Source organism: Podarcis gaigeae, assembly GCF_964106915.1.
Source record: "Podarcis gaigeae genome assembly, chromosome: 1".
Lineage (NCBI taxonomy): Eukaryota > Metazoa > Chordata > Lepidosauria > Squamata > Lacertidae > Podarcis > Podarcis gaigeae.
In genome coordinates, this window is record NC_139678.1 from 65,340,403 (window position 1) to 65,363,084 (window position 22,682).

The following is a 22,682-nucleotide window of genomic DNA, read 5'->3' on the forward strand; positions in this document are numbered from 1 at the left end:
TTCAGCTTTACATGCTTGGCAAAAAAAATTGCAAAAATTAAAAAGGGAGTGGAAAGTGCGCGTGTATGCAGGGAAAAAGACTTCAGCAATCCCACCCGCCATTGCACCGAATGTGTTTTGTCTATACACGATTTTAGCTTTAAGTGCAGTCCACAGAATGTATCCCCGTGTAAGTTGAGGGCTTCATCTACTTCATGCTGCTAGGGTGGAGGACCCATTGAGATAGTCCATATTCTGGTTTTATTCCTTTTTTTAACATTAAGTTTTAATGTTTCAGATTTTTGTAAGTGATCTTGTAAAGTGTTAAATTAAGCGGCTAAGTGTATATGAAGTAAATAATAAAACAGGAGGCACAGGAGGCAAGGCAAAGTGAATACAGGCTTTAAGCATTTTCTCATAAAAGCCTTTAATCAGCTAATCCACTGAAGAGATTCTGGAACACCCATGGAAAACAGAGCGCACAGAAATGACAATATTATATCAGTTCTAAATCTGTACATGCAGGCAGTTCACATCATAAAGAGGAGTGAGTGAAGCCCCTGCCAGACAGCGGATGAACACGTAGCCCTCATGAAAATGTTATCATAATCTCCAATGTGATAGTTGGGGGATAGATTCCGTTTGAGCCCTTGATGTGCTCAGTTTCTTCTCCAGTTTATAGTCCTCAAGAACTGGGGGAGGAACTTTTCCAGCAGCCACATTCCACCACAAAAACCTTCCTGATCCATTCATCCTTGTGGTCTCTGATGACGTGTTGGAGGTTCCTGCATTCTTCCACTCCAGGGCTGCCTAGCGAACTGGCAAAGGGGTTTTACCTTATCCTCACCGATGCTAACATTTAAGAGTGAGCCGTGAACGTCTCGATTTGCCTTTTCCCTGTTTCGCTTTAAGAATCGGGTCTATCATGTACACGGGAGGGCAGTGACTGTTCTTTAAAAAACCCAAATACATTTGCACCACGCACAGAGAAAACTTTAGGGTTCTGAATAGCTGCTGCTACCCTGAGTTCCGAAAAGCTCTCATCTTGCACGGACTGCACGCACACAACTCGAGATTACGGCGCTCTTTAGCAGGTGCGAAAGACGCGTCATCCAGCCTTCGATTCACAAAGAATCGCAATCGGGACAACTGCTGCCTTCTTGCAATCCGAGGAGAGGGACACGAATGGCGCATGCGCACCTGGGGGCGGGCACGCTTCCAGTTAAGGCGAGTTTAGCTGCAGCCTCAACTGAAGGGAGTGCGCGTGCGCGCTCGGCAACTGCCGTTCCGGGAGCAGGACGGGGTCATCTGTGCCCCGGAAGCGGAAGCGGCGTGACTGGGCGTGGTCGCTTTCCTTTCCGGCCGGGGAGCGTGCTCGGGGCAGCGAGAGAGGCCGTCTGTAGCCATGAGCGTCCCGGCTTTTATCGATATAACCGAGGAAGACCAGGTAAGAATGGGGAGTGGCTCCGTCGCTGCCCCTCCCGGAATGCAGAAGGGCAGCTGTTGTCTCCTCAGGTGCCGGAGGCCACCGCTAGGGAGGGCGGAGGACGGGGGGAATCACTCGTGGAACCTCATTCACACGTATACACGGGTTGCACGCGCGCCCTACGAAGCGCCGCTTAGAAGCGAAGTGCTCCCAGCCTCTGCCGTGAAGGAAGCCGAGGCTGGCGGAGTTTTGCTTCCTAGCAGCTTCGTAGGCCCAGCTGGGGCCTCGTCCGGCCTTTAGACTCGGATCCTTTCTGCACCTGCTCGCCCCTCCCCCCCCCCGCCGCCGCTGTGGCCTCGCTAGCAAACGCCCTTCCTGCGAGGTTGGTTGCCCGGGCGCCTTTCTCGCTGGATCAGCCCCGCTGTCTCTAGTGGCGCTTAACCGCCCAGGGATTGTGCTTAAGAGCACGATGGGAAATGAATATTTCTGCCTGTCAACATGTATCGAATGAGAAGTTACAGGCTGAATAACCATAGCTGTCAACTTTCTCCTTTTTTAAAGGGAAATTCCCTTATTCCGAATAGGATTCCTCGCAAGAAAAGGGAAAAGTTGACAGCTGTATATAACGGGTCAGCAACCTAAGGCCCATGGTCCGGAAGCAACCCACGGAGGTTGTTTGACCGGCCCACGAGCCACCCCTGAACTGAGTTGCCCGCTCGCACACGGCTCAGGGACTCGCTTCCACGGCACCGGAAATTGCGTCTGTGCACGCACAGATGCCAAAAATCACATGCACGATCCGGCCCGCAGTGGGATCTCCATGGGACCTATCTGGCCCAGACAAGATAAAGCTTGCTGACCCCTGCTGTATAATATAGAGAGCCCCATGAAGGGCTTTGTTTGGAGGCTGATCTGATCATATTCCTTTACTACTACTTCCCCTGCCTTGTATGTGTCAGTGGTTCTTTTTCAGGAAGAATAGAGACATATTCTTTAATGTATATTTATTACATGACTAGGAGGAATGAGATCAAGTAGTGGGAGCTTTGGAGTTAAGCTATTTAACACAGCATCGGCGTAGAGTCACAAAGAGTAAACAGGATGATCATAATTGTATGTTTATGACGTTACTAGGAGGAATATGATTAAAAGATGTTATTTTTATAGATGCTTTTTTCCTTTCAAAAGGCTGCAGAACTAAGGGCTTACCTGAAATCTAAGGGAGCTGAGATATCAGAAGAAAATTCTGAAGGTGGACTTCATATTGACTTGGCTCAGATCATTGAAGCATGTGATGTGTGCCTGAGGGATGATGATAAAGGTTGGTGTTTGCATAATTTAGGAAGCTATTGATAAGCATCTGACCTTGGGTTGTGATCTAGTTTCTTTTAAATTATCTGCCTTCTAGAAAAGTGAGATGTTCTCCTAAAGGGCATAATTGTATACAAGGGGCCAAGTTTTACAAGTGGGCGCAGCTGCCTACCTGTCAGTTACCTGATGATAAATCTAAGTTAAAGGCTAGAGTGAGGCTTTTATTTAGAAAAATAAGAACACTGAAGTGGAACATGATAAACATACTGTTATGAATAGTGTGGAGTAATTGGGTAGAACCTGACATTTCCCAATGAATTTGTTTAGCAGTCAATTTCAAACAGAAAAAAATCAAGTGCTTCTTCACACAATGTATAATTAATTAATTATTCATACATTGTATAATTAACAATGGGGTCCTGATTTCCACAGCTGTGCAGAGGACAGGGGTGTAACAGATTTTTGTCTAATGCCAGTTATCAAAGTAGTCATTGTAATTTTTTATACTTCATTTCAACCTCCTTCAGACAAAAACAAAAGAGTTGTATGGATGTATCTATGGCCTTTTAAACTGGGAGTGTGTGTTTCAGTTTTTGTTATGTATTTTTGTGTCTTTATACTTTAAGCTGCCCTGTGATGCTTGCATGAAGGGTGATATAGAAATTCAATAAATAAATAAATTGGAAGTCAAGTAAACATGCCACAGTTACTGTTGGTGTTTGCAAAAAAATAATAATTGGTCCATTAGTCTAGAAAGGGTTTTCTGTATGCTGTATTAACCATGTAAAGCTGAGACAGTCTTACCAAAGAACAATTCAGTGTCACATTTTTCATTACATAAATATGTTTTTGTTTTTCAATATAGATGTTGAAAGTGTGATGAACAGTGTAGTATCTCTGCTTCTTATTCTGGAACCTGACAAACAAGAAGCTTTGATTGAAAGCCTGTGTGAGAAATTGGTCAAATTTCGGGAAGGTGAACGACCATCTCTCAGACTGCAGCTGTAAGTGACTTAGGTGATTGAATGGAATAAATACATCTTGTACCACAATTATTTTTTATTCCATGAGAAGCAGGATTTTTGGCAGAATGTATTAAGAGTATCTTTGAGTGGGTCAATAAATTATGTCTGGGCTTGATAGCCAATCATTAGTGTCTTCCAATCAGTTGTAAGGTAAAGGTAAAGGACCCCTGGACAGTTAAATCTGATCTCACCACAATAATGCTTTGAGTTAGATGCACTAGAAGCAGTGGTCTGGGAACAGTGGGATTCAAAGAAATAGGGTGCCTCTATCATTCAGGGCAGCCACTTGCCATCACGCTTTGCATTCTTAAACAAGAAAAAGTACAAGTTTATCTGGTTGCAGATGCACTGCAGATTGTACACTGGTACAAAACATACATACTGTTAAAGAGATTTTGGCTGCAGTCCCATGTGCATTAACTTGGAATGGAATAAAGTCTTACTGAATTTGTGCAGCTCACCTCTGAGTAAGCATGCGTAGGAATAATTTTGTACTGCTGAAAAAGAGGAGAGAGGTGGGACCTAAGCAATTAAACACTTGTTAGACACATAGATTTTATTCAGTATTTTATTTACATAGCAGATTAAGCAAATTTATTAAAAGCAACACTTAAATAGGAGCTCTGAAAGCCACCAGTTTTTTTGCACCACGCGCTGCCAAATACAGGTATGACACATTTTAAAAGGGAATGTTAGGCAAATGTGGATATATGCTACAATGGATATGTCTAGTTTTAAATCCCTCTCCTTCCAATGCTTCGGTTAAGCAGAACAGCTTCCCTTTCAGCCCAACTCCTCATGTTTCCTAGATGTTAGCAACATACTCTCAAGCTTGAGAACTCTTCCATCCATGCTGACCTCTCCATGCCATATTGTCGTCCCAGCCCTGTTTGAGTAAAACAAAATTACTCTTTGAGATTCTTATTCCTACTAACTGCTCTACAGCTCTTCCTGCTATCATTGCTCAATGCAGCGGTGAACACAACCCCTTTGCCTACTTAAGGCAAAACCTTTTTCTTCTGCTGCTTAGGCAAACATAAGCCACAATTTATCCCTTGTGATCCTTTGCAAAAATGCACACAGCTTCAGAAATCCTATGGATAATTAGGCATGCCTGACCTATTGTCATTATCCAGCCCAAGGGAATTCTAACTTGCCTGTTAAAAACCGCTGTTGTTTGCTGGTGATCAGGCAAATGTCCTTGTTGAAGGCAAGTATTGGCAATGATTTAGAATCTGATAATGCAACTTTCATATTTCTGCATGTATTAGTTAAACGTGAATAATAAAATATCTCAATGAATTACATAGAAAATCAAGCAGGGTTCCAGTTGCTCAGTGGGGCTTTCCTGACTTTTCCCTCTACTGCCCCGTCGGCTTCTGAGCAGTGGTGTATAATTTGTGTTGTAGCATACGGGTAGGGGTGGGAATAGGGCTGCCACAGGACAGCAAAATCAGGAGGAATTCAGCAGGGCTCCATTGCATATACCAGTGTTTCTCAAACTTGGTTCCCCATCTATTGTTGAACTAAAACTCCCATCATCCCTAACCTCTGGTCCTGCTAGCTAGGAATGATGGGATTTGCAGTCCAACAACAGCTGGGGAACCAAGTTTGAGAAACACTGGCATATACAGAAGTCCTTTTTGGCTCACACAATATAACAATGAGACTGTTAAAAGCCTGAGTGAAACTTGGTTGAACTTAATAGTGGCAGAAGTGATGACTTTAAACATTTTTAATGCTTGTATTTATTTCTGTGTACGTTAGATGTGCAGTGTGTGTCCATTAATACGTTACAAATGTTGGAAATTAATTGACTTGTCATTATTCCTTAGACTGAGTAATCTCTTTCATGGCATGGAGAAGAATACCCCTTCAAGGTATACAGTCTACTGCAGCCTCCTTAAAGTAGCCTCCAGCTGTGGAGCTATACGGTACATTCCAACTGAACTGGAGCAGGTAAGCAGTTGAATAGTATTTGCATATTAACAAAGAATCCCTTAAAAAATTAATAAGATTTGCAACAAACCAAAATACATCATAAGAATTACATAATAAGATGCATAATCAAGATCCCCTTCTTGATTAAGGGAATCCCAAATTGTGATTGTAAAAATAACAAACGTTGTTGTTTTGCTTTATGCAAGCCTGTCTGGAGTGCTGCCTTGTACTCCAGCGTCCCAAGACAGAGGGTATCCATTCTCTTAAGGGAAAAGTAAAGCATGGATGGGAAATTTCCATTAATGATTGCTGCTCCTGAGCAAGGCACAGAATAGAGTTTCATAATTTCACATTCTTCTGAGTTTTAAAATATTTGCATTTTCAAAAATTGAACTTGAAATAACTTCTCTCAGTAGTAAAAGTCATTGCCTTCTGTGTCAAATCTTTTATAGGTTCGAAAATGGATTTCAGATTGGAATCTTACCACGGAGAAAAAGCACACTCTTCTTCGGCTGCTCTATGATGTTCTCGTGGATTGCAAAAAGAGGTAACTGAGACTACGTACTGTGCCAAACAGTTTTGGCACAATTCATTGAGGCAGGGGAAGATCACTGAAATATTTACCATTTCAATTATTATTTTTAAATTTGTATGACAAGTTCAATTGTGTGTTTAATATAAAGGGCTGCTTGTTCTCATTTGATTGGTACAAATATTAATTCTTAGATTGCATATGACAATTTATGTTTAATAATATTTTTATTTTGGTATTAAATGCTAGACTGTAAACTGTTGAGCCATCATAGAGGAGAAAGGAGTAATTTTTAAAACACTCCTCCTCCACGTCCATGTTTGTTTCATGGGGTGGAAGTGGGGTGAAAAGGAGATTGATTTTTCTCTCTACCTGAACATTGGGGAAGATAGGTAAGTGTTCTTGGGGTAGAGGTCTCTCTCCTCTGTTGGGTTTGCTTGAAATGATTGCTAAAGTGGTGGAGGACAGGTGAGTATTAATGATTGCTCAAGTGCAACACTCCCAAAATGATGGATTATCTTAGACAGAAGAAACTGATCTCTAGTTTCTCCATATAGACCGAGTTCAAAAAGTGAGACAGGTATATACTATCTTATTGACACACACAATTAATCAGTTATCAGAGTCTGATGTTTCTGGAGTCTTTACTGGAAACGTAATGTGGATGGTTTTTCCCTTCTGAGTGCAAACTAAAAAAAGAAAAGAAAACACAAGAACTCACCCCAGCCTACTTCTGTTCTTTTTATAGTGAAGTTTTACAGAACTGCTTGATAAGACTTTTTTCCAGGTCAAACTTGATGGTGATAGTGATTAGCTGTCAGTACAAAATCTTAAAATAGCAAAGGTCTCACTAGGCCTGTTAAAAAACTGTGCTAGTAAAGAAAATAGACTTCGGGGCTTTAAGAAAAATGGAGATATGCCTTTGTTTTGATTAAAGAATAGATGTGTCTTTTATTATGATAATATGAAATTATGTTGTTTTTCTAAGCTGTTCTATTTGGGTCTTGAGAATCACTGGTGCTAAATGCAGAAATATGGCGCTTGACATTGGGATTAGTCTTAAGAAAACCCTCAATGTTGAAGTAGTGGTAATAGCACAATATAGTTGGAATAAAGCTGATTTTTGTATGAAAGCTGTGCTTTTATAACCTAATGTTATTGTCCTTTTTCAAAAGCCAATTAAAAGCAAAACAAGCCCACCATTTTATGAATGCACTGTTCCCATATTATGAGATGCTCTAATTTTGAAAGTAACATTTTTTTCTTTGACTTTTATTATCCTTTTATCCAAGAGATTTATAGCCTGCCCTTCATCAATATTGTGTCGTTTCAATTACATTCATTCTCAGGAGCAAGATAGTGGAAGTAAGAAATTGTACTTTATAAGTGTAGTAATTGAGAATAGAGATTTCAGTAACAGAAGAGTGAAGCCCTCCCCACTCCTGATAATATCTGCTCCTTGATTTTCATACAATTTTCAGCATTACTTTGCTTTTTAATGATTGTATCCAGATGTGTTCTAGTAAGTCGTGTAAAGATGTTTCCACCTAAGAGAGAAAATTATGTAACTGGCAGGTAATTTATCAGTTTAAAAGTATAAAATATACTGTAAAGTTCTATTTAAAAAAAAGAGAGAGAGAGACCCCTGAGACTGAATGACTATGGAGCTGTTTTACCACTTTGGTACCATTGACAGTCAAAACTCCTACATCCTTTCAAGTGCACTTTTCATTTGAATCATAGCTTCACAGTGCCTTTAACTATCTGACCATCTCCTTTGATACTCCCTTTCTCATACAGCTAGAATTTTGGGGTCATCCAATGAATCTGAATGTTGGAACATTCAGGAGAAACAATAAGAAGCACTTACTCACACAGTGTATAATTAAGCAATGGAAATTGCTCTAACATAACTACTGCATGTACGGGACGCGGGTGGCGCTGTGGGTTAAACCGCAGAGCCTAGGACTTGCCAATCAGAAGGTTGACGGTTCAAATCCCTGCAACGGGGTGAGCTCCCGTTGCTCGGTCCCTGCTCCTGCTAACCTAGCAGTTTGAAAGCACATCAGAGTGCAAGTAGATAAATAGGTACCACTCCAGCGGGAAGGTAAACAGCATTTCCATGCGCTGCTCTGGTTCGCCAGAAGCGGCTTAGTCATGCTGGCCACATGACCCGGAAGCTGTACACCAGCTCCCTCGGCCAATAAAGCGAGATGAGCGCCGCAACCCCAGAGTTGGTCACAACTGGACCTAATGGTCAGGAGTCCCTTTACCTTTAACTACTGCATGTAGTACAAGCAACAACCATCTTAGACGCATCCAACTGATGTGCAACCATCACACCGACCCCAGAAGTGGCTGTAAAAGGGGGTGGGTTGGGGGTGGAGTGGGCTTGCACGTGCTCTACTGACATGTGTGGGGTTCAGGAAAGCAAACCCCCACGCAAAACAGTTGTCGCCTGTTATAATCATGACTTGGACAGGGATTGAGGCAAGTTCATAAGCTACGAACTACTTGAGAACCGGAGATTATATATACCTTTGAATGCCTGTTGTTGAAGTGTGAGTGGCAGAGAGCTATCACACTCGGTTCCTTCCCATGTTCATCTGGTTGTGAGCACAGGATGCTGGTTTAGTTAGGTCTTTGTTCTGATCCATCAGTTCTCCCCTTATGCTAAGTTTGTACATTTTGAAATGATTTTAAAAGGAAGTACTGTTTCTTGCCCACAGTGATAATGCAGCAAAGGTAATGGTAGAGCTGCTGGGAAGTTACACAGAGGACAATGCTTCTCAAGCCAGAGTTGATGCTCACAGGTAATATAAACATTACAAACTACATTTAGGATTGTTTCATGTGTTAATGGTCAGTGAAAGTTTCAGTAACAAGAAATGCAGCCCAAACATGCTAAATTCTTATTCCTCTCCCCACTCTCCAAATACTTTGCTTGCCACTTCAGATTTGTAGATGAATGGCAAGGGGTTTTGCTAAAACGTTTTGATGATGGTGAGAGCACAACCGGTAATGTGTGGGATGTGCAGGGATTCTTAACTGAATACAGTCGTACCTTGGTTGTCAAATGGAATCCGTTCTGGAAGTCTGTTCAACATCCAAAAACATTTGACAACCAGGGTGCAGCTCAAGCGGAAACTGCATTGGGTGTTTGGCTTCCAAAAAACGTTCGCAAACTGGAACACTCTCTTCCGGGTTTGCAGCATTCAGGAGCCAAAACATTCAAGTTGCAAGGCATTCGAGATCCAAGATACGACTGTACAAAATATCTCCCACATCAGAATGCCTAAATGTCACCCTCTTACTTTTACGAAGTGGTTTTGTTGTTGTTGTTTGTATTTTAGCGATGGCCAAGACCTGTTGGTATAAGAATAACCACCATGTCTAGAGTAGAAGAAAAGTTCAGTTGAAGTCTAAGTCTAAGACAGTTGTGCATTTCCTGTCCAATTCCTTTACAATTTCTGCCCAGACACAGAATCTGTGTGTATGAAACGGCAATTCTTTGACTTCTGCCTGGATCTTAGTGTTTGTAGAAAATACCAGTTGAATGCATCATCAACATTTTTAAACGTTATCTGAGACTGTGTAAAATGCCTTTCCAATATCATTCTGTAGTTCATCTGCCCTTGCAGTGATGCATAGTTAGGGCACTTGGCTCTGCTGCTTATTGGGACCTCAGAGAAAAGTGCAAACCATGTAGATGTGTTTTTAAGGGTGCTTCCCCCCCCCCCAAAAAAAAACTATTCTACTGTTAGGGTTATGTTTGTTTGTTTGTTTGTTTAAGTTATACACTGAATAGATTTCTTCAAACAGGGAGATGTTCCATAATATTAAAGAAAACATACTCTACTTTGGACTCCTCTTGTAGCTGCCGTTGGTTTGGGTTTGTTATGAATGGAGCAGTTTGGAAAGGTTTATTAAGGGCAGTAGGGAGAAATACCAGCTTTGGTAGTTCTTCCAGGTAGTAGCAGCAGTGTGTCATATGTTATTATGGTGGAAAGTAGTGGGGGGAAGGGTTAAATTGCAGTTGATGCAAGTGTAACAGGCAGGAGGAAAGTGTCTCTGAGCAGGTACAGGAGGAACTAATATTTGGTATAGAAAGGAGATCAATCTGCAATTTTTTTGTTGGTTTCCAGTTCCCTCCATTTTGCATGAAAAGCAGTTAATACTTTACTGTAAGTCTACTTGATCTGTGAAGCAGAAAGCCAACTACAATAAAATATACGTAACTGTTGTCTGGGGCTGGTTCATTGCCAGCCACACAGCTAGCTCCCCACCTTTTGGGGACAATGATAGCACAGAGAAAAGATTTTGTTCTGAATAGCCTTTTGTTTTCAGTAAATGTTCCTGCAAACTTAGACCTAAAAGTTTGGTAGGCATCCCTAAATATAGATGCATATTTAATTGTGTCATGGAAGGAGAAGACAATTGGGCAGGCTTGCTTTTATATATAGGTGTTACAGATGCACACCACTTCTTTCCCCTTACATCCCATAACATTTTCAGTGTTAGGCAAATCCCTCTCCCCCCCCCCCCCGGCTTCTTAAAGAGAACACTCAACTTTGATTAGTTTTTATGCTGCTTTTGTTTGTTATCTCTTAACCCAATGTGTTTATATGTATTTATGTTGTATTTGTAAATACTGTTCAAGTGTTTTTGGAATACACTTTGATTTGGAGGTTGTTTTTGCAGAATGGTTTTTAAAAAGCTATTAAATTAACTAGAAATGCATTTTTTCTTCCTTACACTTTACTTTCCTAAATAGGTGTATTGTCCGTGCATTAAAGGATCCTAATACCTTTCTCTTTGATCACCTTCTCACCTTAAAACCAGTCAAATTTTTGGAAGGAGAACTTATTCATGATGTAAGTATTAATTTCTAAACTTAAATATTAACACTTGGCATGCTGCATGTGAGATAAAATTGCTTGACCATTTTAGTGGGATTTAATCACACATAAGTTATTTTGCATTGTTTATAGTGTCTAGGTTTGCATGTCATGCTAACCCTTGGTTTAGCGTGATGTGAACCATTAGGAAATAAGCCTTGAGCTAACTAGTTATCCTCCCCTCACCCCTAGCTTCTGGAAGGAGTAGCTTAGAATATTTTGATTTTTCTTGTGTTTGATCACAGCTTGCCATGCTCAGATTAACAAATTGTAGTTAACATTAACTCAATCCCAATTGTATTAAATTCTTTAATTTCACCAGTAGGCACTTAGGCATTTCCTTCTTCCCACCCAATTGATAGGGCCCCCTCCCCCGGTTCAGTGTCTTAATGTGTTTGGGGATTTTCACCTTTGTCAATACCGCCCCGTACAGATTTTTGTTGTATTTTTACATACCGTATTTTTCGCTCTGTACGACACACTTTTCCCCTACTAAAAAGTAAGGGGAAATGTGTTGGTGTCTTATGGAGCGAATGCAGGCTGCCTTCCGAAGCCTCCTTAGCGCAGCAGGAGTGTTCCTGCTGTGTTCAGGAGGCTTTGGGATGCTATCCCTGAAGCCAGGAGAGCAAGAAGCCAGGATCCCTCTTGCTGGCTTGGCTTGGCTTTGCTGGAGAGCCACTGCACAGCTTTCCCTCTCTGCTCAGCACCCCTTCAGCAAAGCGGCAGGAGAAACGGAGCCCCTTCCATTTCTCCTCCCGCTTTGCTGGAGAGGCGCTCCGCAGAGAGGGAGAGAACATTTTTTTCCTTGTTCTTCTCCTCTAGAACTAGGTGCGTCTTATGGTCGGTGCGTCTTATGGAGCGAAAAATGCGGTATCTAAGGGATACCACAAGTTTGCTGGTACTTCTTTCTTCAGCATTAGTCCCTACAGAAGCATAAGCACAGGAAATATGAATTTGTATTAGTAAATAGAAAAGTGAGACCAGTGTATCTTGGGGGGAGGGTGGGGTGGGTGTGACATAGTTGACATCAAATATTGAGTTCTTTCTCTAACCTGGTTCTGTCTTCATATGCATATTTTTAATTCTGTTTTTGAATGTTTAAAAGTGCAACCAGTCTTCATGCGTCAGTGGAGCGTGAAAAAGAAAGTGAAAGGTTTTGCCTGGGAGGAGCTTGGAAGGGGGCTGATTAGCTTCACCACGGACTGGTGGAGTATTTTGCTATAATTTCCTCTTGGTACAGGGGGGCGGGTAAACACCCTGCCCAGTCTCCATTGCATTAAATGCTTTCAGTTTGACACCAATTTAACTTTTACTTCACCAGTTACCCCAGCATCCAACAGTCTCATGCAATAGAAACATATTTTTGAATAAGATGTTGAGGACAAGTGGCTCATGACCATCTTAAGTTTCCCATTTAACTCTAGTTAGTTAAAAGAAATCAAACCAAGATTTGATCCTAATTGGTTTTAGCTAACTAGACTTAAAATAAACTGGGCTGTTAATTATGGTCTGCTTTTGGAAAGTATCCCCCCCCCTTAAAAAAAAATATTGGTTTACAATAATTTGTACGTAGCAGGAAACTGGTTTAGTCAAAAGGGAAAGTAGAAGCATTCACGCTCATTCTGATCTTTGCAGAGGAGGAGAAAGATGGGGAGTGGGAAGTGAGTTCAGTTTGCCACGGCTCCTTTACAATCATCCCTAACCTCGTGACGGGCAATCTGTGGCCCTTCAGATGCAGTTGGACTTTATCTTCTGTCATCCTTGAGTATTGGGCATTCCAATGGAGTTGATGAGAATTGGAGTCCAACAACATCTGGAGGGTCACAAGTGTCCTACCCCTTCTGTACACCATGGCAGCTTGAATTCAACCGGTATTTTCTGTTCTGTTCTCTAAATGAAATGTTCGGGAGACATCTGTTAAATTAGACCTGTTCATATCTTGTCGTGTTCTCACAATAGACAATTTCTTTCTTTGTAGCTTTTGACAATTTTTGTTAGTGCCAAGTTAGCATCCTATGTCCGGTTCTATCAGAACAACAAGGACTTCATTGATTCTCTTGGTAAGTTTTTTTCTTTCTTTTTTAATGCACATTTGGTGTACCCAACACATATGGCTGTGATATAAATGTAGCTCAGCTACTCAGAAGGAAGTGCTGTGACTGGCCACTTGCTCTGCTGACTGTGTCTAGTTCCAGGATGAGTACCCTTTTTTGCCTTGTGGGCACAGTTACCCCTTACCAGCCATATGGTGGCTGCATACAGATTAGCTGAGGAGGGGGGAGTAATGGCTGCTATCCCATAGCTGTCAACTTTCAGATTTGAAAATAAGGGATCAGCAGCCTCACCTGTCCCAGGGACACTCTACGGGATATCTAACAATCCAGGATAGCAGCGGGAAACAGTGCTGGAATAAGGGAATTTCCTGCAAAAAGGGGGAAGGTTGACAGCTATGTGCTATCCGCTTACCAAATGGTTGGTCTCATGACCAGGGAGGGGGCAATTTGCATCCCCATCAGAGCACTGGGCTTCACCCACTCCAGTCCTGTTCCCCCAGTGCCTGCTAGCTCCAAAATGTATGGGGTCTAAAGGAGCCAGGAAAATTGCCTGCATGGAGCAGGGATCAGATCAGGCTCCTGAACTTGTGGTTTGCCACCCCTGGCCTCAGCATTTAAAGTTTCTTCTTGGGATCTCCAGTCCTGTTTGAGATTTTGTCCACTCCTGCCTTCACCATTTGGAATGGATCCCACACTCCAAGGCACTCAGGCGCTTTACTGATCTGCAGGAGAGTTGTTCCCAGGGTGCTTATGTTCTACCACAATAGTGCTTTCTTTCCATTTGTGTGTGATTTTAGTTACATAATATCAAAAAATGTATCAGAATACAGTTTAGTTTGGCGACTGTTCATTCTGAATTGAATGCTTTTCTTTTGCTGTCTTTTGTGTTTGAACTGTGGTTTTCAAGCATCCTCTTGGAAAGACACAGGAACAGTAAATCCTGTGGGAGCAGGTACACTCATACCTCATGTTACGTTTGCTTCAGGTCGCGCGTTTTCAGGTTGCATCCCGTAGTGACCCGAAAGTACCAGAAAGGGTTACTTCCGGGTTTCGCCGCTCGCAAAATGACGTCATGCGCAGAAGCGGCAAATCACAACCCACGCAGATGCGGGTTGCGTTCTGCTCATGTTACATACGGGGCTCCGGAATGGATCCCGTTCGCAACCAGAGGTCCCACTGTATTATTATTGAATCTGCATTTCTAAACTGAAAATAGCCAGTTTGAGAATTCTGGCATCACTCCCAAGTTATATCCACTACGTTATTCATAGATGAGAGGTAGAGAGAGTAGATTTCCCAGTGTTTATTGTCTAAATGATTAAGAGCCCTGTTGTTGGAGTGAAGATAGCCTCCATCTTGTCTTCTTGCTTTTCTTCAGTTGGTCACATACTCCCCCTGTGCACTGAGCAAGCAGCAGTTATCAACAGTGCTGCATGAGTGTTGAGGGGGAAACCCAACATAGTGCCAGAGTGCTGCATAAATGACCTACCAAGCCTTGTGGGTGCAGCCCCATTTACACAAAGCTGGCAACGGATGTGCAGCAGAGAAACATGCAGGCTACTGCATGGGCGAGGTGCTGTTTGAGGAGCAACCAAACCCCCTTGTTGTAGGATCATTATGTGATTCAACCACATCTCCCTCTAACAAGGCTGAAGTACAATCAGATTGAGTACTTGCAAGTGTTCTTATGCAAGCTTAATCTTTTTGCAGATGCATTAAACCTTGCAAACCACATTCTGTCCCGGTTAATATGTTTCATAGGATGAAGCTTTGTGATGGAATGTTAATGTCAGCAGCCTCTTTATTTACACACTGTGGAAAGAAAGGAGTAGTAATTAACACTTTGACACTCCCCCATTGATGTGTAATTGACTGTTTCAAAGGAGCACTGGTTCATAAGCTATTGCATGCATGAAAATTACTTTTTCTGTATTGCAGCATTTTAGGACAAGGGTCAGTGACAATGCAAAAATTGTTCAATGATGCAAGCTTTTATATTATGACATTAAGGTTTAGATATACTGGTAATGAATAAATGTTTCCATAAAATTGGGGTTTAAAAAAATAGTGACCAGAATGGAGGTTAATTTTATTTGAAAAGAAAAGGGTAATAGGCTTTAAAGCATACAAATCTTTTTAGGACTAGGTAGAATCCTGAAAACAAAGGTGAACATTCCTCAATTTAAGATAGAAATTTTAGAAAGAGAAATATATTATTTTTCTTAGTGAAAACAAAGAAAGCTTTTCAACTTTTGGTAGCTGATATAGTCACTGCTTGAATATTATAAAAGCATGCATGTGACTATAGTGCTCATTAAATATCAGGTATTTTTTTAAAAAAAATATGAGTAATGGAGCCTCTCCTAGGATGTTACCATAGATTAGATTGTGCCAATCAAGTGCATTCATAGGCAACTTGTTTCATTTGGGTGTAGTATAAACATAACAAATTCTTGTGCAATGGATTGAACCAACTAATCTACTATTAGTTATACTTCTAGTAAACCCATTGAAATAAATGGATTTAAGTAACTTAGGTTCTTTGATTTCAGTGGATCTACTCTTGAGTATGACTTGGTCATCCATTGTCTGTGTGTGAAAATAATGTATTTTTTATGTATTTGAAATGCATTCAGATATGGAGAATAGCACTGAACACATCTAATTCTTTTTGGGCCAACCGATTAAGCCAGCCCAAATTGGTGGGGTTTTTAAAAAAACTTTTATGGTATTGGAAGTAATACTCTAAATGCTAGTATGCTTTTAAAAATATTTTCTATTTTTTACAAATTAATGTTTTCCCTTATTTTATCCCCCTGCTGATTTTATTTTTCTTCAAAATTAATAACAAGGCTTGCCGATCTAAATCATCTATTCAGCAAAAGCTCTCACAGGTGGCATCAGTTTGTTACAATGTGTTGTTTTATTAATGCTGACAAGTTAGGCCAACAGTTGTATTATCATGTGTCAACTGTGAATCGCCCTAACATGTTCACATTTAAATCTGGTAGTATGGGCAACCTTTTTACTTTAGCAGGGTAATTAACATCTCATTTGCATTTGTTAATTAGAGTTTATGAGCACTAATTGATTTTTTGTGCTTGTAGATTTCCATTAAAACCAGTTAGCTATAGTTTCTGAAGCTCCCTATTCGCTTGAGTTATGATGATCACATTTTTGTTGAATTGGTGCCAGATAAATAGCCTTCATCATAATTACTGCTAATTAACACAACATTATGTCTGGTAGTAATGTGCTTCCCTGCGCTTCTATTAGTCTAACAGTGTTATTAATTCCAAACATAAATATTTGTTGAGTGTTCAGGTTATCTCATCCATACTTCTTTTCCAATGTCTGAAACTTTAAAGAGACTATTTTACAGAAATGTTATTCAACTATTTTGTAAAAAACAAATAACAAAGTAAATTTACACCAACTTATTTTTTGTTTGCCATTTCATGTATTGCTGCATATTGTATTATATCCTTCCCCAACCTGGTGCCCTCCAGATGTTTTAGGACTAGAATTCCCATCCACCTCAGGAGATGGGGAGAACTGCTGTAACATCACACTTTTGTATCCCAAGAACTTCACAATCAATAGCATTTGTAGAATTCAACAAGATGACATCCTGTTCCTCCCATGTAAATGCATAAAATACAAATTGGTCATAATATGGAATGAGTAATATCAACAAGAAACTGAATATATCTTCCATAAACTTACAACGTATTTTGAAATCAGCTCTGTAACTACCCTAAGAATTAAGGACCGTAAGAGTTGACACTTGGAAAGTGAACCTCTTGCGGTGGAGATGGCAGGTCTGCCTCAGTATGTCTCACTTGTACTATAGAAGGGGATTGTTAACTGAGGTGTGTAGGGGGGGTGCAAGTAGTATGTTAGGTACTTAGTATCTCTTCCATGCTGCATAGATGAAAGGGGCGGTAGGATCACACCTACTAACTCTGTCCTGACATTGGTGCAACATCTGTTAGATGAGTGTGCAAAGAAAAAATGTAGTTGCTTAAAAGCAGCCAGTCACAGAAGCACCAACTGTTTTTCATACAATGGTTAAGATTTCTTGGAAGCATTTTGGTTTTCCAAATATTACTTCATATCTAGCACTCTGCCACTGCTGAGCACAGAACAGAAGCCAGCACCAGGTGACAAAGGAGGATGACCCTCAATCCTGAACAAATAGGCCTACTATTCTGCAAGAAGAAACAAACACATTCTCTATCTTCACCTCCTGCATTCCGTTCTTAATGCAAACTGACCTTATCCACACCTCTTGGAATAAATTAAAGATCCAAACATAATACTGTAATCCTTCAGTTTTTATACTGTGAATTTTGCAATGCAGTTCTCCCAAAAAGTAACTAACTGCCTGACATGGATCAACAATTTCCTAGCAAAAACTTACACTGTAGTGTGATCTCTAATGCAGGTTTATTGCATGAACAGAACATGGCAAAAATGCGACTGCTCACCTTTATGGGAATGGCTGTGGAAAACAAGGAAATATCATTTGACACTATGCAGCAGGAACTTCAGGTTGGAGCTGATGATGTTGAAGCATTTGTTATTGATGGTAAGAGAGGTTATATGATCATACTATGTGCAGGCTGATAAGAACTTTACTGGTACTGAAAACCTGTACAACAGTTAATGATTTGAAGCAGGCAGTTAGGAAGTCAAAGTCACCTTTTTGCTTCTTTTGGTAAAGTGCATCATCACTGGTGTGGAAATTGCTTCACTGCAGTGAAGACCCAAACGGTGCCCATGCTATAATCCAGTAGCCAGTGTAAAGTCCTGAATTGGGTCATTTTGGGGTAGGGTCCCTTGTAGATTATCCAGACCCAATTTTTGGGTTCTTCAGGTATGCCAGCATGGAGTTGACAAGGGGAAGGGGAGCGTATTCCACCCTGGCACGGATAGCAAACAGGATTGCTTTATTGTTGTAACCACAATTTGAATGCAATAGTTGGCTGTGCAGTGTTTCTTGTACTGTTTGGTGATATATTAGAAATCCACCTTTTAATTGTTGCTCTTTGTTAAATTGCATGTGATTTCCAGTGAGAACCTTCTTGTAGAAAGTGCACATTGTACTCTCTTACATATAAAGCACTATGCAAGGCTTTCTGAAATACTTCCCCGTAGCCCTTTTTTCTGCATGCCATGGTATAATGACACAAATTGAACACCCGTTGAAAGGACATCCCTGCATTCACTTCAGTTCCAGGGGATTACTGAAGCTCTTATCAGTCAGGGTTTCAACACATGTTAAAAGAAATTCATCATAATTTATTTATTCTTTGCAGCTGTAAAGACAAAGATGGTGCATTGCAAAATTGATCAAACACAGAGAAAAGTAGTGGTCAGGTGAGTCTTAAATCTTTTTGTGAAGCAACTTAGTGCAGTGCTAATTATAGCATTTAAACATCTGTTTAATATTTTTACTAGACGCAAGATATTCCTGTCAGTTGCCTGTAGTTAAATAGTTGCTATTTATCATAATTTTATTAAAGCACAGACTGAATGTGATTAGCTTATTTAATGAAAGAGTCCTATTTTCCAGCACATTTCATTTAATGGCCAAACAGTGGTAAGAATACTAATGAGATTTGTCTGAGGTTTTTAAGTACTGATGAAGGCCGCAGAATACCAGACTAGCTGGTCTATAAAGCCTTGTTATAGAGGGTAAAACAGTTTTGTTTTCACATCTTATCTCATGTTTTACTTTTTTCTGAATACATATGTACCGAAAATATGGTGCTTTTTTTGAAAGCAGAACTTTGATGCAATTCCTTTTACATTTGTTTTAGTCACAGCACACATCGAACCTTTGGAAAACAGCAGTGGCAACAGCTGTATGATACACTTAACTTCTGGAAACTAAATTTGAATCAAGTGAAAAACAGTCTCCTTAGCTTGTCGGATACCTGATTATTTGATGTAATATTTAGTTTGTATTGGATGGAAACTCAGCTATATTAAACCATTCAACTTAATTTTGTGAACTTTTTATTGAAAATATCTAATTGGCTGAAATACATAAAATAACTTGAACTACAGGCTGATAAAGCAATAAACTTTAAACCAGAATGAATCCTGTTCCTCTGTTCTGTTTTATAATCATAAGATCTTATATTCTGGCATAAAGAAGTAGGATAGTCATATCATTTTTATAAATGTGGTATTTTCTGACCTTTAATTGGTAACTTTCAAATGAAATAGCTATTCTAAAGTATTCTTTTTAAAAAACTAAGGTAGACAAACCTGCAGAAATGAAAGCAGTTTTCTTAATACATGACATTTGCTCATATATGTCCAGTCAAAGACTTTATCAAAACAATTACATTATGCTTCTGCTTTATCTGCTGTTAATGTTTTTTCTGTATCTTCCTCATGCTTTCTCTTTCTTGGGTGGCCAAAACTTTTTAAATGCAGAAACCTTTCAATATTGTCAATTCGTGTTTTTATGAAGACATTTTGTGATTTCCAGTCTTTTTCTTCAGTGTTCTGTGAGCTCTGCTTTAAAATAGGTGCACTGACTTCTGAGAGTGGTTGAGAAGTCTTCTGTTGTCCTAATGGGCACTCTGTTGTGACCTAAAATCCACACATAAGACATTAAAGATTTCGTTTTCTCATGGCTGATCAACACTCCACTAGACACTCTTCTAGACATTATATGACATATACATTGGGTGTTTATGCACTGATTTCTGCTGTTTACGTATTGGAGATATAATGAATTGGCATCTGTGGGTATTTTTGTACTGCCCTTCAATCATATTCCCAGTGCATTTTTAAAGAATCAATTTTTTTTTGAAATGTAAACACAAAATAAAATGCCATCATATTACAAAAGCAGGCAAAGAAGATTAAAAATGTATCTTAAAAGCCTGGAACTACAGAACATTTTTTGGTGCCAAAACAACAAGTAAGTGCTGGGAAACTTCCCTCTCTATCAGATTGCAGATATGATTTACAAATGGGCATTGATTGCACTTTAAAAGGAAGCACAATTCCTATCCTTTCCCACATGTACACGAAGATTGTTTTGTAAAATAAGTTTCTATAAACTTCCAGCCAATTTCTAATTTAAAATTTTTCAAATAAATATTACTGGGGGGGGGGCGGTGCATGGAGGGTGAAGAGCACCTTTCACACCCTGCCCCACCCTTGCTGGTGCCCAGGTGAAGACAGAGCACAGAGGGTACTTGCGTGTCCTGCAGGGGCTGGGTGAATTCATAGAGGGAGCCCTCCATGCTCATCCAGTCCCCACTGTTGACAGGCGCTCGCATGCGGGGGGGGGGGTGCCTGGTTCACACTTCCCAAGATTCTGTACCTGGGGTCATGGCCTCCCATGTTCTGCCCCTGCCACCACTATCAGTCGTGATTACTAACAATGTAAGACAAGTAAGGTAGCTAGGATGGCTTTAGGGAATAGGAACAAGCGGGGTGGGGGGAGGAATCAGATGTTCTTCTCCCACTCAGATTTTTTTCCAAGTAGAAGAATTTCAGAGCCACAAACTCAGTTTGAGGAGGGCTTACAACTTGCCCCAGGGATGGGTCTAAAGGAACTGGGAATAGTCTAGTAGTTAAGCCTATTGTTGAAGTACTGAATGTTCCAGGTGTCTTATGAAAAAAGGAAGAATGAGTCAAATTGATTGCTTGAGACCCTAACCAAAGATTGATCTCAGGAGGACAGGAAAAGAGAGATCTTCTCAATAAGCCCCAGACAGCACTACAAAAAGCCTCTTTTAATAGGGTGGAGCACTCCTCATGCATACCGTGGCGCAAATCTAGAAGGCAAAAAAAGGCAATTTGGCAAAAATACGGTATGCATGAGGTACAGTGCTCTAATATGACTTACTTTAACTTTCAGGATCAACCTATATGTACATTTGTTTTTGTTTTCTTTCAGTGTAGTCTGGGGTTTAAAATAGTAAATACATTGTAGTTTCTAAAAGTGAAGATCCACTTTGTTAAATGTCAAGTACTAATTTGAACACGTTGTGTTTAGTATTGTTAGTACATAAGAGATTGAGCATGGGTAGGCAAACTAAGGCCCGGGGGGCGGATCTGGCCCAGTCGCCTTCTAAATCTGGCTCGCAAATGGTCCGGGAATCAGCGTGTTTTTACATCAGTAGAATATGCCCTTTTATTTAAAATGCATCTCTGGGTTATTTGTGGGGCATAGGAATTAGTTGTTGTTTTGTTTTTGTTTTTTCCAAAATATAGTCCAGCCCCCCACAAGGTCTGTGGGACAGAGGACCAAAAAAGTTTGTGACCCCTGAGATTGAGGAACTAAATAAAATGTTAGGTATACTTTCATGTCTAAGAACAGATTTAGATTGGGTGACAGGAAACTACAAACTACAAAAATAAAATATTGAATGCATGTGTTCCAAACAAAGTTTTTAAAGCAAATGTTACGAAGTACATTGTACTGCCTTCAGTCTTGCAGATTCTTGGTATCTGAAACAATGGCTGAAAAGTAAACAAAAGTAATATAATATGCTTGACTTTTTGCTTGGTAAGTTATTGTTAAGACATAGTCTTCAATTCAAGCAGACTGGCTAAGATCCAGTTGATTTATATGCTGTGACTTTTTCCTGCTGTTTTCCATCAACTTTAATTGTGAAAAATGTTGCCACATTTGCCCTCTTGATATTATTTTGGAGATCAAGAAGGTCTTAAAGCATCCAGATGCATACAGTTCTACACATATCTCTGGAATTAGCTCACCAAGGTCTGCTCTGCAATATTTTTAATTGACTTACGTGTTCTGTGGGAAAAGAGGGATCATAAAAAGTCTTTACTATTGCATTCCATTCTTCACTGGGATTTCTCTTGGGGCCTGGATTGATACTTCCGGTATTCAAAGTGTCAGCAATTCCATTACTGTGGGTAGAAACTGATTGACAAAGAGGAAATGGTAACAACTGCCTCTTATTCTCTAGGTACTAATTATATAGTGCTAAACCCCATTTTATCTCTGATCCATAAAAAACACACCATTACATTAAAGTACAGAAAATAGGTTTTGACACAACATTATACGTAATTAATTTGTAATATTCTCTTTTTTTGGAAAAGGAATATCAAACCATTTTAGAAATCAAAAAGCTACTTGTGCAAAAGCATGGTTTACTGCCTTTTTGCTTAAAGAACCCATTAACAAAAACAGAATGGGTAGGACTCAGACTACACATGGGAAAACACCCACAGAACTCTTCTGCTCAACTCATGGATGGAGCTCTGGAAGCCTACAGGAGACCTCCCTAGCCTTATTTAGATTCCTTCTCCTTACTCAAAATAACAAACATGGAGAAGAGATAAAGAAAGGAGAAGGCATGTCAAGGTGTCTGTATATGTGTGTGGCTTGTAAGGGTTATTGTTACTAGGTTATGCTTGTTTTTAGTTGTGTGTGATCTCAGATTTGGGGCAGGTAAAGAAACACAGTACATCTCACAAGAAGATGTACATTTCATTATGAACAGATAATGT

The 22,682-nt window shown here is 40.2% G+C and overlaps 2 protein-coding genes across 9 annotated transcripts in view; one reads left to right on the top strand and one right to left on the bottom strand.

Annotated features, from left to right (window-relative positions):
* Positions 1 to 1,149: 1,149 nt before the first annotated feature.
* Positions 1,150 to 19,275, top strand: EIF3M (eukaryotic translation initiation factor 3 subunit M). Of its 2 annotated transcripts, none has more exons than XM_083725508.1 (11): positions 1,150 to 1,494; positions 2,594 to 2,726; positions 3,582 to 3,720; positions 5,577 to 5,700; positions 6,135 to 6,229; positions 8,944 to 9,027; positions 10,989 to 11,088; positions 13,091 to 13,172; positions 17,614 to 17,757; positions 18,488 to 18,548; positions 18,992 to 19,275. In XM_083725508.1, the coding sequence occupies exons 1-11, from the start codon at positions 1,165 to 1,167 to the stop codon at positions 19,110 to 19,112; spliced, it is 1,413 nt and encodes a 470-aa protein (XP_083581634.1). In that variant the 5' UTR covers positions 1,150 to 1,164; the 3' UTR covers positions 19,113 to 19,275. The 2 variants fall into 2 exon arrangements, with proteins under 2 accessions (XP_083581634.1, XP_083581635.1); XM_083725509.1 differs by having other exon boundaries at positions 1,271 to 1,426.
* Positions 18,982 to 22,682, bottom strand: part of CCDC73 (coiled-coil domain containing 73) — a 60,973-nt gene continuing 57,272 nt past the window's right edge. For all 7 annotated transcript variants that reach the window (XM_083724788.1, XM_083724787.1, XM_083724786.1 and 4 more), the window contains 2 exons: positions 21,956 to 22,089; positions 18,982 to 19,775 (listed from right to left, as the gene is read on the bottom strand). In XM_083724788.1, coding sequence (XP_083580914.1) covers positions 19,527 to 19,775; positions 21,956 to 22,089 — 383 coding nt within the window. In that variant the 3' untranslated portion in view covers positions 18,982 to 19,526. The remainder of the gene's footprint in view (positions 19,776 to 21,955; positions 22,090 to 22,682) is intronic.

Excerpts from the sequence above, each read along its gene's own strand:
- EIF3M (XM_083725508.1), top strand. The coding sequence starts at position 1,165 with ATGGCGCATGCGCACCTGGGGGCGGGCACGCTTCCAGTTAAGGCGAGT. Across the intron at positions 5,701-6,134 it reads TTCCAACTGAACTGGAGCAG|GTTCGAAAATGGATTTCAGA; the intron begins GTAAGCAGTTGA and ends AATCTTTTATAG. Across the intron at positions 18,549-18,991 it reads CAGAGAAAAGTAGTGGTCAG|TCACAGCACACATCGAACCT; the intron begins GTGAGTCTTAAA and ends CATTTGTTTTAG.